This window comes from Centruroides sculpturatus, unplaced genomic scaffold, assembly GCF_000671375.1.
Source record: "Centruroides sculpturatus isolate CEXI.00-Female unplaced genomic scaffold, Cexi_2.0 scaffold1342, whole genome shotgun sequence".
In the NCBI taxonomy this organism is placed as follows: domain Eukaryota; kingdom Metazoa; phylum Arthropoda; class Arachnida; order Scorpiones; family Buthidae; genus Centruroides; species Centruroides sculpturatus.
This window is the reverse complement of record NW_019385549.1, coordinates 167,379-185,501: the sequence shown is the minus strand read 5'-3', so window position 1 is coordinate 185,501 and position 18,123 is coordinate 167,379. Positions and strand designations below refer to the sequence as shown.

The 18,123-nt window shown below is 31.0% G+C and overlaps 1 protein-coding gene across 1 annotated transcript in view; it reads left to right on the top strand.

Moving 5' to 3' along the window:
- Positions 1 to 2,134: 2,134 nt before the first annotated feature.
- The window catches only part of LOC111640010, a 37,841-nt gene continuing 21,852 nt past the window's right edge, over positions 2,135 to 18,123 (top strand). Inside the window, exons 1-3 of the mRNA XM_023386016.1 lie at positions 2,135 to 2,640; positions 10,686 to 10,902; positions 11,692 to 11,908. Coding sequence (XP_023241784.1) covers positions 2,135 to 2,640; positions 10,686 to 10,902; positions 11,692 to 11,908 — 940 coding nt within the window. The remainder of the gene's footprint in view (positions 2,641 to 10,685; positions 10,903 to 11,691; positions 11,909 to 18,123) is intronic.

Genomic DNA, 18,123 nt, shown 5'->3' with positions numbered 1-18,123 from the left:
AAGAATATCGAAAAATCCCTTCTTAGTGTGCATTCTCATGACATACCCTACTAAAATGCAGATAAAAACAAAAAGTCGCATCTAAAATAGTACAGTAGAAGCTGTTGTTCCGGTTAAGCCTTAATGCTCTCCCTCACCCCCCTGCGGGAGAATTTCGAAAAATCCCTTCTTAGTGTGCGTTTTCATGACGAATTCTAAGTGTGTACCATATTTCTGCTCGTTAGGTCCAGCGGTTTGCTCTGGGCGATGATGAATCAGTGAGTCAGTCAGTCAGGACAAGCAATTTTATATATATAGATATAGGCTATTTAAATTTTCCAATTTGATAATAAATAATATCTTAAATTTTACCACCCAAAACAGAAATTTTAAATTCAATCCATAAAACTTAATTAAAATTTCTTGAAATTTACAATTTTCCAGTATATTATAAATTATAATCTAATATACCTATTTAATATGGGCCCCTTCACTATTTTTTATAAATTCCAATAAATTATTTTTGTTTATAATATTTTACTTGACACCATAATTACTTTAACTGTTTTTTTATTAGATTTAAATATTTTCCTACATTTTAATACCATTTAATTGTATTCGGCTACCTGGTTTCAATTTGCCCATCCCTAATGCGAATTAAGATTAAACGGGTCATTAAATTTAAGTAATTTTGTACTCATACAAATGAACGAACAAATAAAAACCCAGAGAAGCGGGTCCTTGCAGCTAGTTAAGAAATAATTTCAGATATAATTTAAATACGTGGTTTTGAAGTAGTATAATATAGAGATATTTAAAAGTTTACATTTTTTTATAAAAAAAAAATTATACTTATTACATAATGCTCGTGCAATAAGTTTAAAAATTTTAAAAAGTATGAAATTTACAGTAATAAAATATACTGAGAACGATGGGATGTTCAGATATAAAGTATAATACAAATCAAATTAACATTATTTGATAAACGCCTTTATATAAGAAGTAGAAAAGACGGTCTTCGAGACACTATTATGTATGGCTTAGAATTAGAAAACCAATTGTAAAATATTTAATGAATGACATGACATGGACAAAGTTTACATAACGTTACAGAAATTAAATTATCATCAGGTATAGAAATAATATTAAAGTCAATTGATAAAAGTATCAGTTGAATATGCAATAAATCTGCAAAAGGTATAAACAAAACCTTTTTCAAACGTTTCTTTTTATTCTCCCTACACTTTAAAGAAAGATATTGTCTTATACGTACTGTCCGTCTGTGGGTTCCCGGACGAGGTTCGAACTCAAGAAAACCGTGAAATTCTTGCACGACACAAGATGTAAACAACGAGACTCGGAATGGCTCGAATATGTGTCAAACTATCTGTCAAGGTCTTGGCGGAAGACAAACTCTAACACGAGCGCTCATAAACAGGTAGATCTTTGACTCGCGTGTCTATAAAATGTTGGCCGAAATAAATCTTTCGAACAAAAAAAAAAGGAATTTTTGATAGATGAAAGATGAAAAATGATCGTTAACCCCTTAGCATTAAATTCTTAGACGTCAAAAAATGGTAAATAACGGCCTGAGTTATGAGTTCAGGTGTTATTATTTTATAAACAGTCACCGAGCAGAGTCGACAAAGAGGTATCAGATGGACATCTCGAATCGGACCTATCCCGTGACCCGAAAAAGTTTCGTCTTGCACCTGGAGACAAAGGAGAGACCAATCGAGAAGCGAGGAATGGAACGAGGGACCAATCCGAAATGCGAATAGTGGGAGAAAAAATATAAAAATCGGAACTTCAGTTCGAAAGACAGTCTCCTCTGGATTAAGCTTACAGTTCTGATTTAGATTGTGTTTTGCAATCGCCGATCACCTAGGACGCCGCAGCTTAACACCGAATACCTGTATCGTCCAGTGATCCTTCTCGTCCACAGGAGCACCGAGATTTTGGAATTGTCCAATATCGACGTAAGCATGAATTCGAACAAATAAACGGGTTTTATTCTTGTAAAACACTTGTACTTCATTCTGGTATTTTGAAATCGTGCTAGTAGTTATTAGTAATAATTCAAACACAAATTATTTATTAAATTGATAATGAAATAAGTAATATACACTTTAAGTTAGCACCGTCATACCAAAAAATGTATACAAGATTAAAACAGCTGGACAATGAGAAAAAGCAACAACCACCAACTGAAACTAAGAATGTAGTGTATAAAATTCAATGTACTTGTAGCAATAATAAATATTATATAAGAGAAACAAAGAGGAAGTTAAAAACCAGACTAAAAGACCATATAGCAGATCTGAAATATAATAGATTAAATTCTGCCTTTCATAATCATTGCACCATGAATGACTGTACAATAGATAAAGATAATATACAAATACTCCGCAAAGAAAAAGAAACATATAGGGGAAGGGAGGGCAAGATGGAAGGGGTGGGCAAGATGGAAACTACACCCCGAACCGCGCGACGAAGCACCCAAATCTCCATGCACACAGAGACACCCGAATATCTTGTATTTATGAACTGCGACTCAGATCGGTTGGTGCCACGAAGTGACTTGTGCAAGTATTTCTTATTTCGCAGCAGATTATTATGCAATCATTGGACTTTTGCAGTGTTCTTATTTATACATACAAGGTAAGTATTACTATTTTGTTTTTATACAAAGTACCTATTAGGGATAGATTGCATGAATTGATATTTAAAAAGAGAAAAAATTTAAGGATTTTTAAAGCATTGATATTATTATTGGCAATGGGAATTTGGGCAAGATGGAAAATTGCATTTTAGGGCAAGATGAAATAGTTTCCATGTAGCAAGCGCAATTATTTTGATTTCTGTTATCAATTTATCTAACTAATTGAGGATGAAATTGTTTCTAGATGGTGAACAAGTATATAAGAAAGAGCAACAGAGGTTGTTGGATTGAAGAAACTGCAGATGGCGATAGATGAAGGTTTTGTGTATTACGTGGAGAACCATATGTGGAACCGCCCACAGATGACTGGGTACAGTGTCCAGTGTGTTGTGGTTGGGCACATGAACTATGTACAGACACAAAAGATGGATGTTTTTCGTGTGTCAATTGTAAAATGTAGGGATATCTTAGGTATTCCATCTTTCCTTCAGCGTGAGGGCAAGATGGAATTTTTGACGGTTTTACTTCATGATTCCTAATAGGTTTTATGCTTAATATTAATTATTTTTAATTACATAGTTTTTTAACCATCTAAGATCTCTGTCGAGTCTGATTAAAATAAAAGCTTTATATTATGTTGTTTTATGTTTTTTTACATCATAAAGTTAAACCTTCCATTCTGCCCTCCCTTCCCCTAATAAAAAGTTCAAAGAAAGCGTATAAATTATTAAAAGCAATAAATGCATAAATAAAAATCTAAGTATTAAAATTAACGAAAACTGGCTAAATATCTTATAATATTAAGAATTTTTTAGAAGGGATAATTTATGTAAAATGGTATTTTCTTGAAAAGAAATATTTTGTGTAAAAAGAATTTTTATAAAAAAAGATATTTTAATTAAGTAAAAAGACATTTTATGTAAAAAGTAATGCTTCCAGAAGGTGGCCTATTAGTCATATGACTACAGTAACCAGTGGGAAAGCTTAACTAAGGGAAAAAAGGGGGTGGAAAGGTCATCACAATATGTTTGTATAAAGGGAATTGCTTTGATTTGATAAAAGACAAATATGTATATTTTAGTATTGTTGTAAAATCAATAGTAAATGTATAAGTAAAATTTGAAAATGTTAAAATTTATAACAGTGCAAAATGGATAACTAGGTACGTAATTTATTGTATTGTTATCAAAGTAAGTGTATAAGAGAAAATTCATATATAAAATAATTTTAAAGGTTTTTTAAAACATTTTAGATAATACAAAGCCGAATGTTTTTTGTAAAAGTGTTAAAGGCCATAAAAAATTTGTAATTGCATGATAACAAGTAAAATGAGAAATGGAAATTTATGGTTTTAATATTTCAATAACCTGTAATTTAAATTAATTAATTAAAAAAACATTACTTAATATGTTTGTTGTTATAATTTTATAATGTTGTAACTTATGTACTTTTGTTTTTACTTGTCTAAGGAGGGGCAAAAACGCCCGAAACGTGTGTAAATAATATCAACACGTATCAATTAAATAAAATTTGATAATAAAAATTGCCAAGTGCCTGAAAATAAATACAATAAATAATTCGTGTTTGAATTACTACTTGTACTTTATTTGCCTCCTTCGCCACCGCCCACATACGCTGTTTCCCTTAGGCTCATTCTGACGCGAGATAAACTGTTTTCCCTTTAACGTCGGCAAATTTACACGTCTCCAAGCAGAGATAATCGAAAATACAACGAGTATACTTTTAACTTTTTAACATCTCTTTTTTCACGTCGAATGAAATACAAGTGACAAAACTATTCTTTCTTCATTATAACCTTCGTAAGCTTAACGCAGCTAAATTTTTATTTCTTGTATTATTCTCGAGTATATTAACTTTTTAAATTAAACCAGTAATAACATCAACATCATCAAACCTGTGTCTGCTTTCGTGTTCTGTTTTTGTATGTTGAGTACTTCAATATGTTAACGCGGTAAATCTAATTTTTAGGATTTATATAAAGTTACTAGATCATTTACAATGTAAAATAAATTTTATCCATTCATTCGTTCGAAACATTTTTAACATGTTCTAAAAAAAATACAGAATAGGACAATTAAAGCAAGAATTCTGCGATTATTAATAAAAATAAAATAAAACAAATAATAAATTTATTAAGTTACAATTGCATTTTATCTTCTAATTTAAATTTGATGATGGATAACAATCAGGTGTCCATGGGCAAGTGAGAAATTGCCAAGAAACTGAACTTCTGCTCCATATAAAGACTATTTTTAGCACGATATTATTTTACAAAGACTGAAGAAGTTCTACCAACGAAAGCCATTTATCAGAAAACAGCAGATAAAAATCCAAAAGCAGACAATAAGCGATTAACTAAGAAAAGCTAAGTTATGACGGAATAATTATTGCTTACAAATTTAATTTTGTTATACTGTATATATTTTTAAAAAATGGTGTTAAACTTGCAGGATGTGCCATGAAGCCAAAAACAAAATTTTAAAAAGTCTCCATTCAAGTGATATGGAAAATATCTCTCGGTTAACAGACTTTAATTGATTTTCTATTCTAGATTTTGTTGACATTAACTTGCATACAATTCCCTCATATTTCATATTTGTTTTGTGATTTCGTTGCTATTAATAATCTTTTATCATGTTTTGCAAATTAATAAAATTTCTTACCGTTGAAAGGGAAATTTTAGTTTCGCTTTGATCGGCTCTGGATGGTCTTGTTTGTAACAGCTGTCCATTTATTCTTTATAACTGAAATAATCCTTTTTACAAAGGTATTAAAGCCTGGAACATTTAGTAATAACTCTATGACTTTATTTACGTCTGAAACACTTTCCTTAGAAACTTTTTTCAACAAATTTTCATAATTTAAAACTGTCCCTACTTCCTCATCCACTAAGGTAACCCCTCGTAGTTCTTAGATGTTATNTTCTCGAACCGTGTCAGAGTGAATCCGTGCTATAAAAGTACCGTGTTATACGGGGGATGGTACCAATTCTCGAACCGTGTTAGAGTGAATCCGTGCTATAGAAGTGCCGTGTTATACGGGGGTTACCTGTATATATTTTTAAAAAATGGTGTTAAACTTGCAGGATGTGCCATGAAGCCAAAAACAAAATTTTAAAAAGTCTCCATTCAAGTGATATGGAAAATATCTCTCGGTTAACAGACTTTAATTGATTTTCTATTCTAGATTTTGTTGACATTAACTTGCATACAATTCCCTCATATTTCATATTTGTTTTGTGATTTCGTTGCTATTAATAATCTTTTATCATGTTTTGCAAATTAATAAAATTTCTTACCGTTGAAAGGGAAATTTTAGTTTCGCTTTGATCGGCTCTGGATGGTCTTGTTTGTAACAGCTGTCCATTTATTCTTTATAACTGAAATAATCCTTTTTACAAAGGTATTAAAGCCTGGAACATTTAGTAATAACTCTATGACTTTATTTACGTCTGAAACACTTTCCTTAGAAACTTTTTTCAACAAATTTTCATAATTTAAAACTGTCCCTACTTCCTCATCCACTAAGGTAACCCCTCGTAGTTCTTAGATGTTATACTTTAATAAAGATGTTATGCTTTATTCGCATTTACAATTCCATTTCAAACTAAGCACTTTGTTAAAAAATAAAAAATTGCCAGGACAAATTATGACATTTATATAGAAAATATATTTCTTTTTGACTATACATACATAGATGAGTCTTTGTCTACGTTGTCCTTTCACACGCTGTACGAGGCAATAACAATTCCACCGTTTTACATTTTACGGCGAACCGTAGCCTACATAGAAAGGTCGACTTCGCCTGTGGAATTGTTATTGCCTCGTACAGCGTGTGAAAGGACAACGTAGACAAAGACTCATCTATGTATGTATAGTCAAAAAAATATATATATATTCTCTATATAAATGTAAGCATTTTGTTATTCGATAATAATTTAATTACCAATTTAAATTTTAATAACCAGTTTCAAATGAAATTTTAAAAATGTCTAAATTAAAAATTAATTATTTATCATTATTCAATTTAATACGAGATGGAAGAATAACTGCCTATTTTAGGCAAATTAATTAATTTTTAATATTTATTTATAGCCTTTACATAGTTAAAAAATTCGGCATATCGTTTGGCGTGTTTATCAGACATATTATCTATGATTTTATTGTTTTCTATAAATCTAATTCGCACTCCAGGTTAATTCATACATTCAAGTACAGTATAACATCTTCATTAAGTCTAATCGCACTGGAGATGTGATATATGATGATTATCCATTTTCCCGCTCTCTCGACCTTTTATTGCCAAAATTTAATAGCAGTGCTCTTATAAAGAAGCTACTCTGCCGAATTTCGTTTATTACTTCACCGTCTCTAAGTGAAAAATATGAAATTACCTTTACTATTATTTGGACAAAGAGTTGTTTGTGTTTAAGGATACATGCTAACCATAAGTCGTTCTAATCCGAGATTCGAACCTCTGACCTTCACCTTCTTAGAAATAGGAATAATTTATGAATAATGTTTTAATAAATAATTTCAAATAACACATTTTATCACAGAGTTTAAACAGTATTTCATGGGTTATACGAGGACTATTATTAAAATAAGATCCGTTTTTAATAAGAATGAAAATACAGTATATATCATTAAAATATATATATTTTTTCATATTCTAAATACTTTTATCCACTTTTCTACATAATTTCCGTTTTTGTTAAAACATTTGTCATACCGCTAAAAAATTTTTTAAATTCCGACTTCAAAGAAATCTGCCGCCTGCCGCCGGAAGACATTAGGCCACGCCGCTCGTCTTATATGGCACAGCGGAGTTTTCTGAAGGTCACAATAAGCATTAGAATTGATTGTTGTGCCTCTTGTCATAAAATCCACTAGCAAAGTCACTTTCCTGTCCCGAAAGACAGTTGCCATGATCTTTCTTGCTGAAATCGAATAACAGATCGTATCTTACAGTCGGCGGATGTCTCAATTTTCTTAAACACTATAGACTTCTACAGTTCACCACACACACAGACGATACGGCTGCAAATGGCATCTAAACACGCGCAAAGCATGCAGAAAGCAGATGCTCATGCACACTGCTGCAATCGCGCGTCATTCTCGCTCTCATTCACAATCGGACCTTATTTAAAAAATAGACCTCGTATCGTGTCAAAACTTTTGTTTTAGCTTACTAAAAAAATAATTTTACACACCATCCGACATATGTCGTTTTTTTTTCTCTAAATTACGTATACTTTCCATATTTATTTTAGATTTTGGCTCTTTGGCCCTCTAGACACATTTAAATATTAAAAACTGTCTAAGCCTCCCATTCTCCTTTTTCATTTCTGTTCGTGTTGTCTCTCTCTTAAGCACTATAACTTCTGAAATTTAATTCAAAATTGTTTCTTTTCCCCTAAAGCAAAATACCCTATTTCTCCTCTTATGCTGTGTTCTTGTTTCCCCTCTATACTTGTGTGTCAATTAGGCTGTAGATTATTAGAATGGCATTAAAATAAATACAAAGTTACTAAAATTTAATGACCAGCTCAATCTTAATTCATATGCAAAAACCGAAGTTTTCTAATTTTGGAATAAACATTTCTAACGTTTCAGTCTTTTTTCAATGTTTTTATGCGATGATTTTACCCCACGTGGTTTTGTATCTATTACCCCACGTGGTATCTATTACCCCACGTGGTTTTGTAATGGGGCTCAATGTTGTTTGCTTTTTATAATTAAGACAATACGGAAAGAAATACTCAAGTTTTGACATATGCCCGTTATTTCTTAGAGTATACTGTTTGCACCATTCAAATAACTTCTCGCAAGATTGTTTTCTTAAAAATATGCAAAATACCTTCGGTGGGCCCCATTCCACTACTTTCCTTTATAGGAATTAATATACTGGAAAATTGTAAAATTGAAAACATTTTAAATTGTAAGTATTTAATTTTAAATTAAAGTTTTATCTATTTCGAAATTAAAAGTGCTAAATATATAAATTATAAACAGAGTAGTAGCCATAATAATTAGTTAAGGGTATACTTTTAATATTTCTGTTAATTTCAAATATATATATATTTTTTAAACTAAAGATTACAAACACTTAGGACATATTCATTTTTTTATTTTCTTATAATCGTATAATAACCACTCAAATCAATTTTAACATTTCATTTTATAAGTGTTTACAGATGGGTTTCCGCTTAATTAGGCAATTTCTCCCTTGGCAGTAAACAACAGGAACGAGTTCTTTTGTCCACATTTCTGGAGCCTTATTGTGGTCACTATCTCTGGTCTCTCATCTCTCGCAAGCCGGTCGCTGATTGGCTAATCCAAATGATTAGCCAATCAGGGACCGGCTTGTGAGAGACAAGAGACAGTGACCAGAATACGGCCCCTGCTTTCTCATTGCAGTACAGAAGACCGATCTGCTTAGAAGTGTTTTTATGAGGTGAGTAACATTTTACGATTTTTGGTGTCTGTAACGGTATAGATCGATAATATATAGTAAATAATAAATATATTAATTACTCTGATTAGAATGGCTAGTGTAGAAAAGACAGTCGAGAGGTAGTTCATCAGGATTTCGAAGAAAGTATCCACGAACGACTAGACATAATCAAGGAATGGTATTGCTTTATGAATCATACATAATTTTTCTCTTAATTTTATTTACTATACATGCTAGACATGTTCAAAACACCCAAAATATGTGAGGGGAAATTCATTTCAAAAACGCTATGAACAAAAAATTATACCGTTTCAGCCACTATTGTTTAAGCTTGTTTTCGTGGCGAAGAGCGGCACATTGTACGGCAGACGCTTATCAAGAGTGTCACGTAACATTTCTGGGTGTGTCTGGTCACGTGATATATTATAATATACTGTAGTCGTTGCTTACGAGATAAGCACCGGACGATTCTGGAACTTGTCGTTTCCCCTTTGGTATTTGCATTTTTCACCGGATGCTTGCCCTTTGGTGTTTAAAAATAAAACTATTATCAGCAGTAAAGATGAATAGTTAATAGAAAAAGCAAAGCTTTCTGTTGCGTTCCAAATTTCAATTTCAAAGCCTTACGGGAGCCTAATATAAGTTTTCGTCTATTCCCATACAAAAAACATGATTATTCGGAAATCGGTCGGTTATATTTGAGCTTCTCCGAATTCTAAAACAGTGGATTAGACTGTTAAGAATTGGCAGTTTCTCGATTGTCCAGCTTTACACGAACAAGTCATGCTGTTATTTTAAAACATATTTTTTTAAAGTTTAAAATGCCAGTAATTTTGTATGGGACATAGGGTCGGATTTAAGTATTTCGATGTCCTAAGCTGAACTCTGTAAGGCCCCTTATCAACTATTGACAATTTTAGAAAAGAAAAAAAATCAGACTATGGCTTCCTGTATTATTAGGAGTAAATAAAACTATTCGCTTTTTTCACGAACTATAGAAAGCGCTGCATTTTTACAAAATGGCTACTTTATCTGGGTCGCTTATAACTAGTAATGTAAAATTAGTCATATATTACTGTCCAATATAACGATATATGCTTCTTGTAGCTGTTTATTGATAAATTTTATAGAAGGAGAACAATTGTTGCTAACGATAGACGTCATTATGTGTTATCGAAACAAATGAGCGAGATCGTTCTATACAGAATTTGTGCCCTTTTGTGTTAACATCAGTATTTGACATTGTCCTATCAGGATCGAATTTACAAGTGAAACACTATATAAACAATCAATTTTCACTGGCACGTTTATCGAAAACGTTTCAGAAGTGAGTCTTATTAGCTGGACAAGGGTCGGATTTAAGTATTTCGATGTCCTAAGCTGAACTCTGTAAGGCCCCTTATCAACTATTGACAATTTTAGAAGACAATTATAAAAAGAAAAAAAAATCAAGGACAAGGAGCTGTTTGTGTTTAGTGTTACACGTTAACCAACTTACAATTCGAATCGGAAACCTGAACTAGCACTGTCCTTGTAAGTTAATAAACTATTTTTTTTCTTTACACAGAATTTCCAAAATGGCAGAAACCACACTTGAAAAAACAACGGAAACAGGTGCAATATCGCCACGTGGCTGCACTTTAATCACAGAATTGCCAGAAATAATAATTCATATATTTCAATACTTGAAAGATGGAGAATTAGATGTATGCAGGCAAGTGTGTACCAAATGGAGAGATATCATCGAAAACATAATGTATCACCGAGTAACAATGATGACAAGGGTAATTATTATAACATTATTTTGTTGATTTAATGCTATGATTATATAATTGCTACAAACGTTCAAAATTCCAAATTCGATTAAAATAAATAGTTTCTAAGTTATGAAATTCAGTTTAGAAAATATTAATCAAATGACGAATTTTACTTTTTAATTTTGGTAGAGTTTGTATGATTTGAGCGTAAAATTGTGAATTCTTTCTTTCTGAATCTAAACATTTGTAGATTTTTCAGTCATCAATGGATTTAGTGCTGTGTTTTTCCTTAGAGTTCGTTTCTTTATGTGAGGTGTTTTTTCATTTGTCTATATTATTAAACTTCAATTTCATCAATAGGACAACGATGTGTAGCTTTTAATAGATGATTTAGACTGTCCTTTTAAGGATGTAAGTTTTTATGTATTTTACGGAAATGGCGTAAAAATGTGGTGTTTTGGCACCAATATAATTTTTACGACATCCTCATATGTCATTTAAAGTTGTAATTATGTTCCTGATTTAAAAAATGTTTAATGAAACGGCAATAATTGACTATTCTTTTAATTTCGTATTTATTGAAATCTTAATTTTAAATTTAGAAAAGCCTATCAATTAAACAGATTTATTATATATTTATTTGTAGAAAAGTTCATAATTTAATTAAAAGGATCTGAAGAGTTTTTATAAACATTAACGTCAATAAATTTATACAATACTTTTAAAATAATTAAATTGCAGTAAAATAAGTTTCCATTGATCATATTACGTAAGTAAATTTACATTTTCTGTAAATATTCTGATTTATTTAAACAGAAAATTCCTTTTAATATAATAATCACCGCAATGCACGAATCGGAAAATTTACGTCCCTACGTTGGTTTCGACGACAATTTTCAATACAGTTGGTTCGTTTTAGGAGATAAATCTGATCGTCCAGTTCTGACTACAGATGATCTTAACCGATTCAAAACACCTACACTTGAGCCTATTCCAAGTCATAAGTATACGTACTTTATGCATTCATACAATCGTAAGTAGCTGTACCATGTAAGTTTGAAATTATCTATTAATTATTAATAACAATCACGTTTTTAATTCCAGGAAACTCTGCTAGAAACTTTTTTTTTGCACATTATAGGTACTCATCAACCGACAAAACCGAAATACAAATATCAATGTTTCCAAACATTCCAGGTTTTAATATTTTTAATTATTCGTACACTCTACGTGGAAGAGAACCTATACTTTATCACAAGTCAGACTTGATAAAGCAAATAGAATATGAATGCCACAAAATTAATATACCGGACGGACAAAAAAAGTGCGTTATTTTTTACAAAGATATTACAGTATATTCGTTCGAAACTGAATATTCCGAAGCCCATCTTAATGTATACAGGCTCACACTATTTCATGGTGAGAAAGTGAATGCTTTTCCTGTTTATATTTATGAAGGTGAAACTGGTTATACGACTATTAAAGAAAAATTAAAAAATCTGAAATATTGTGAACTAAAAATGGTACAGAAGAAATGTTTCGCATATATTTTTTATGATGCGTGTACAGAGTGCATGGATTCAGCAACTCGAGCATTTAGCGAAGTGTTTCCTTTAGTGAAATACGTTACTCATCACTTTTTACCGTCCTATTTATCAATTATTCCAAGCAAAATAGAGTATTTTCGTGTAGATAGCAGATGTTTTATTCCCTGCACTATAATAATGGTTTTTGTGTGGTGGGAATAAATTTATTGTATTAAACTGGTTTTGTTATAATTTGAAATTTAATTGTTTTATCAAAGGGCTGTTGTAATTGATTTTTTTAATAAAAAATGGATAAATAACTACGTACGAGTTTTACTGACATTACAAAATTTTATAAATTCAAGAGTATGAAATCACGGTTCTTTATTGTAATACTTTTTTTATAATTACGATTAATATAATTTTAGTAATTTTAGTTAACGGATGTAAAACATATCAAAATCTTAAATTCTTTGAAATTCATTTTGGATAATTAGGTCAATTTTTGGAGGTCTTAATCAATCTTCCTGCGGTGCCGAGAATCATCTCTGCAATCGAAAACTCCTAATTTTCATTAGAATTAGTAAACGTCACATCACCGTCACTAGGTAAACGGCTGATCAAAATGACAGGTGTTTGTAAATGGAAGTTGGTATTACAAAATAAAAAAATGGCTAACTTATTTACAGTGACTCTCAAACATCATAAGCGCTTATTTGATGTAACATATTCACACCTGTAATTTTCAAATAAAAGTAATATGAAATAAAATTCAGTAATTAGGTTTTTCTTTCGTAATGAACTACGTTAATTAGAAAATTAACAGAAGTCTTTATATTGACAATGTATAACCGGGCAAGTTGTTTGTTTTCACACACAAATGCCAACTTCTTTGTTGAAGAAACAAACTTACAAGCACAATAACTTAATTGTGTAATATTAGTAATTTTAAATAAAAAAATAATTGCTCTCTTATTAAGAAATAAGTTCAGATATTATTCAAATACGTGGTTTTGAAGTAATATAATATAAAAATATTTAAAAGTTTAAATTTTTTTATAAAAAAGATTTATAGCATACTTATTACGTAAGGAACGTGTAATAAGTTCAATAAATTATCAATGCATTAACTTCGTTAAAATGAATATAAAATTTACAGTAATAAAATATACTGAGATCGATGCGATGTTCAGATATAAAGTATAATACAAATCAATTTAATATTATTTGATAAACGCCTTCATATAAGAAGTAGAAAAGACGGTCTTCGAGACACTATTATGTATGGCTTAGAATTAGAAAACCAATTGTAACATATTTAATGAATGTCATGACATGGACAAAGTTTACATAACGTTACAGAAATTAAATTATCATTAGGTAAAGAAGTAATATTAAAGACAATTGACAAAAGTATCCGGTGAGTATGCAATAAATCCTCAAAAAGTGTAGACAATATCTTTTTCATACGTTTTTCTCTATTCTCCCTACACTTTAAAGAAAAATATATTGTCTTATACGTACTGTCTGTGTCCAATCAGAGATAATCGAAAATACAACTAATATACTTGCAACTTTTTAACATCTCTCTTTTCACGTCGAATGAAATACAAGTGACAAAACTATTCTTTCTTTATTCTAAACTTCGTAAAGTTAACGCAGCTAAATTTCTATTTTTTGTATTATTTTCTAGTATATTAAATTAAACCAGGTTCAATTGTATGATATCGAAGAGAAGTCATCTCGTGTGTGCACTGCGTAATCATCTATATCTATACTAATATATAAAGAGGTAATGTATGTATGTATGTAAGTTTGTTTGCAGCAGGTAATCTCCGAAACTACTCATCCGATTTCAAAAATTCTTTCACCAATATTTAGAATAGAACCTCAGGGTGGACATAGGCTGTATATTATTCCGTTAAACATTCATATAAATTAAAATATATAATCTAGGTTAAGGCTTTTATGTCCAACAGATGGCGCTACGAGTACGACGCCCTAAGTTTGCTTTTCTGCGAGGCATTACGCTTTTCTGTGAAAATGAACTAAAGTAAATCATCTTCTATCTATTTATATAAATAAAAATGTAATGTTCGTTTGTTTCTACCGATTCCTTTTAAATTTTGACACAACGCTGCATTCGGATGCGCACGTGTTTTTATATCGTATACGTGTCGAAATTTCCCGCACTGGGGGGAGATGGACAGGATTAAGGCTTACAGTAAAGAACTCTGCTTCTATTTATACTATTTAAGATGCGTTTTTTTTGCGTTTTTGATTGCGTTTTAATAGGGTACGTCAAGAGAATGTACACTAAGAAGAAATTTTTCGTAAAATTTCCCCCCCACAGGGGAAGTGTTATACATTTATAATAGATACATTTTGAGCCACAACAACGCGTGGCGGGGTCTGCTAGTTTGTAAATATAGCGAATGGTATTTTCATATTGTTTCCACAACTACAATGCATATGTTACGCAGCAAATCTAACTTTCAAAATTTATTTAAGTTTGTAGATGGTCTAAATCTCTTAACACATTAGTAATGTCGAATAAAAATCTTATGAATGAATGAATTAAACAATTAACAAAGAACAATTAAAGCAAGATGGATTTTTTTTAATGGAGGCAAAATTAACATCAGTTAATTTTGCAGTTAATTTTGCCTCCATTAAAGAAAAAAAAAAAAAAGCTATATCATGTTCTAATTGCATTATCAAGGGTTTAATCTTCCAATTTAAATTTTATGATAACAACGAGGTGTCTATGGAGAAGAGAAATTTCCAAGAAACCGTACTTTTGCTCTGCATAAAGCCCAATATTTTTAGTCCAATATTTACTTTTCAGAAAGTAAAGTTCAGCCAACGAAAGTGTTTTATCAGAAAACTGAGCAGATAAAAATCCCAAATCGAACAATAAGCGCTTAACTAACAAAGCCCAAGTTAAAGAATTATTATTATTGTTTACTAATTTTACTTTTTTATAAATCAATCCTCTAAGGTTAGATTCCGGTAAAATAAATATCCAAAAATTTTAAATCTTATGAAACCGTGTTGTCTTAATTTCTTTGATTCACTAACACAAGGTGTGTTTCTATTTCAACACTTGGCGGTATTCCATCTTTATTTAGTTCAACTAAATAAAGATGGAATACCGCCAAGTGTTGAAATAGAAACAACCTGTTCAGCACGATATCCCTAGACGGCGAGTCAGATGGTAACACTATTCCGTGCTCATTTCAATCGGTCCGAGTCGTAGGTGGACGAAAATATGAAATAAAATGGTTGAAATTCTTACAAGATATTATTATTTATTGTGAAATTTTGCCGCTCCTAAAACGTAATTTTTCCGCCCCCTAAAAACTATCGCCCGGGGCTGGCCCTGCCGCCTCTACTACGCTACGTTACTGATCCAAACAGATGTTTGCATCGAGCAGCTGCAGAGCCAACTTCGAATTCTGAATATGGTGGCTGTTCTGTTTACATGCTTGATCGTGTGAGGAAAAAACACTTTAGTACATTTTTTTTTCTAATTGGAAAACACTATCATTTGTTCGACTATATGTACCCTTGTATGTAACTTATTGTTTTAATAATATATATTAATATATTATTTTAGTCTCTCATCTATTAAAATACATACGAAAAAAAAAATTTCACTTCATCCCTTCGTGTCTAGTCAAGGTTAGAAACATATAATGGCGTGAAGGGGAAATGAAGCTCAACGAGATTCGAACGATAATGGAGACGATGACATAGATGCAAACAATGCTAATAACACTTGCATCATCTTTGGAGAATTTGATAGAAATAAAGAATTGTGGTACAGATTCTCCAGATGATTATTTTTAGGTTTATTGTATTGAGTGATTAAAGTTTTTAATTTAAACTGGTCGAACTTATCATTAAACACACAAACTATTTTCAAAATAAGACATAAATAAAAAATTAATAATTCATATGTAAAAACTTAAGTTTTCAAGTTTAGGAATAAACATTTGTAACGTTTCCGTCTTTTTTCAATGTTTTGATACGATGGTTCCCATTACCGCACATGGTTCGGTAATGAGGCTGAATGTAATGTTTTTTGGTTTTTATAATTAAAACAATATGGAGAGAAACACTCAAATTCTGACACATGACCCGTTATTTCTTAGAGTATACTGTTTGCACCATTATAATATGCTTAAGATTTCTTAAAAACTAGTAGCCCGAAACGCCCCCTAGTGAGTGTTCTTACAAATTTTCATAAGGCAAGTTTGATCTATTTAATATATGTGTCCTTATTCGTTTTTTCGTTATTCTTCGTGGCATAAATAATAAATTTCTATTACTAATAAAAATAATTTATTGTTTAACAAAAGTATGAGGTAGTCCTATCGTACGGTAGGAGACACGATGCTAATTAAAAATAATTATTTAGTGTTATTAAACATTCTCTAAATACTTTAATATAGTTTATTTTGTTTATTAATCTTCGCTGGTAAACTTCGATGTTAAATGTATCCGCCATTTTTTCAAGAAATTTCCCATGAGTCAATGCGCGACGTTCACTGACAACTGAGTCATGGAATGTTGTAAACGTGCGGCGCAGGGTTAATCAAGGCATATAATAATTATTTACACCATTACGTGGTATAAATAATAAATTCATATCAATAATAAATTCCTATTACAAATAAAAATAATTTATTGTTAATTTAAAATTATCACTAGGGCGCCCCTAGTGGACGTTTTAGGCAATGGATACCGTTACAGGTGTGATGCGACAATGGCTTATACATACTGTATAGATAATATACGGGAAAATTATAAATACAGTATTTGATTTTAATTTAAATTTTAAGTTTTATGGATTAGATTTTAAATTTTGTTTATTTCGGAATTGAAAATTATAAATATATAAATTATAAGCAGAGTAATAGCTATATTAATTAGTTAAGGGTAAACTTTTAATATTTCTATCAATTATATACTGTATAAATATTTAATTAAAGATCACAACAACTTAGGACATATTTATTTTTTTATTCTCACCCAATCTTATAATACACATACATATATCAATTTTAATATTTCAAGTGTTTACAAGTGTTTACAAGAGTGTTTCCGCTTAATTAGGCAATTTCGCCCTTGGCAGTAAACAATAGGAACGAGTTCTGTTGTCTACAATTCTGCTTTCTCATTGCAGTACAGAAGACTTGTCTCGTTGGACGTGTTTTGGTGTGGTGAGTAAAAGTTTTCGTTTTCTGGTGTCCGAAACGGTATAAATCGATAAAATATAGTAAATAGTAAATATATTAAGTACTCTGATTAGAATGGCTAATGTAGTAAAGACAGTCGAGAGAAAGTTCTTCAGGATTTCGAGAAAGTATCCACGAAAAACTAGACATAATCAAGAAGTGCAAGGAAGCCTCCAAAAATATGAGAACAGAACACAGAACTGAAAGAAAATGCTATCAAAGCCTCACAAGTGTAAGCTTCCTTATCCAGGAACGAAGACAGAAAATGACTTTTTTAATCGGCCATAGATAAATATGGTATTGCCTAGGGTTTCTCATTTCCCGGTCGTTTGCTTGTCCTGGGATCCCGGGGTAAAAGTGAACTGTTTTCCGGGATCCCGAGAAATCCCGGGATAGAATTAATTATTTTTAAGGTATACAAAATATCTTGAAATCAAATGATATAATTATTTTCCATTTTTTAAAGTAATTTTAAAGTT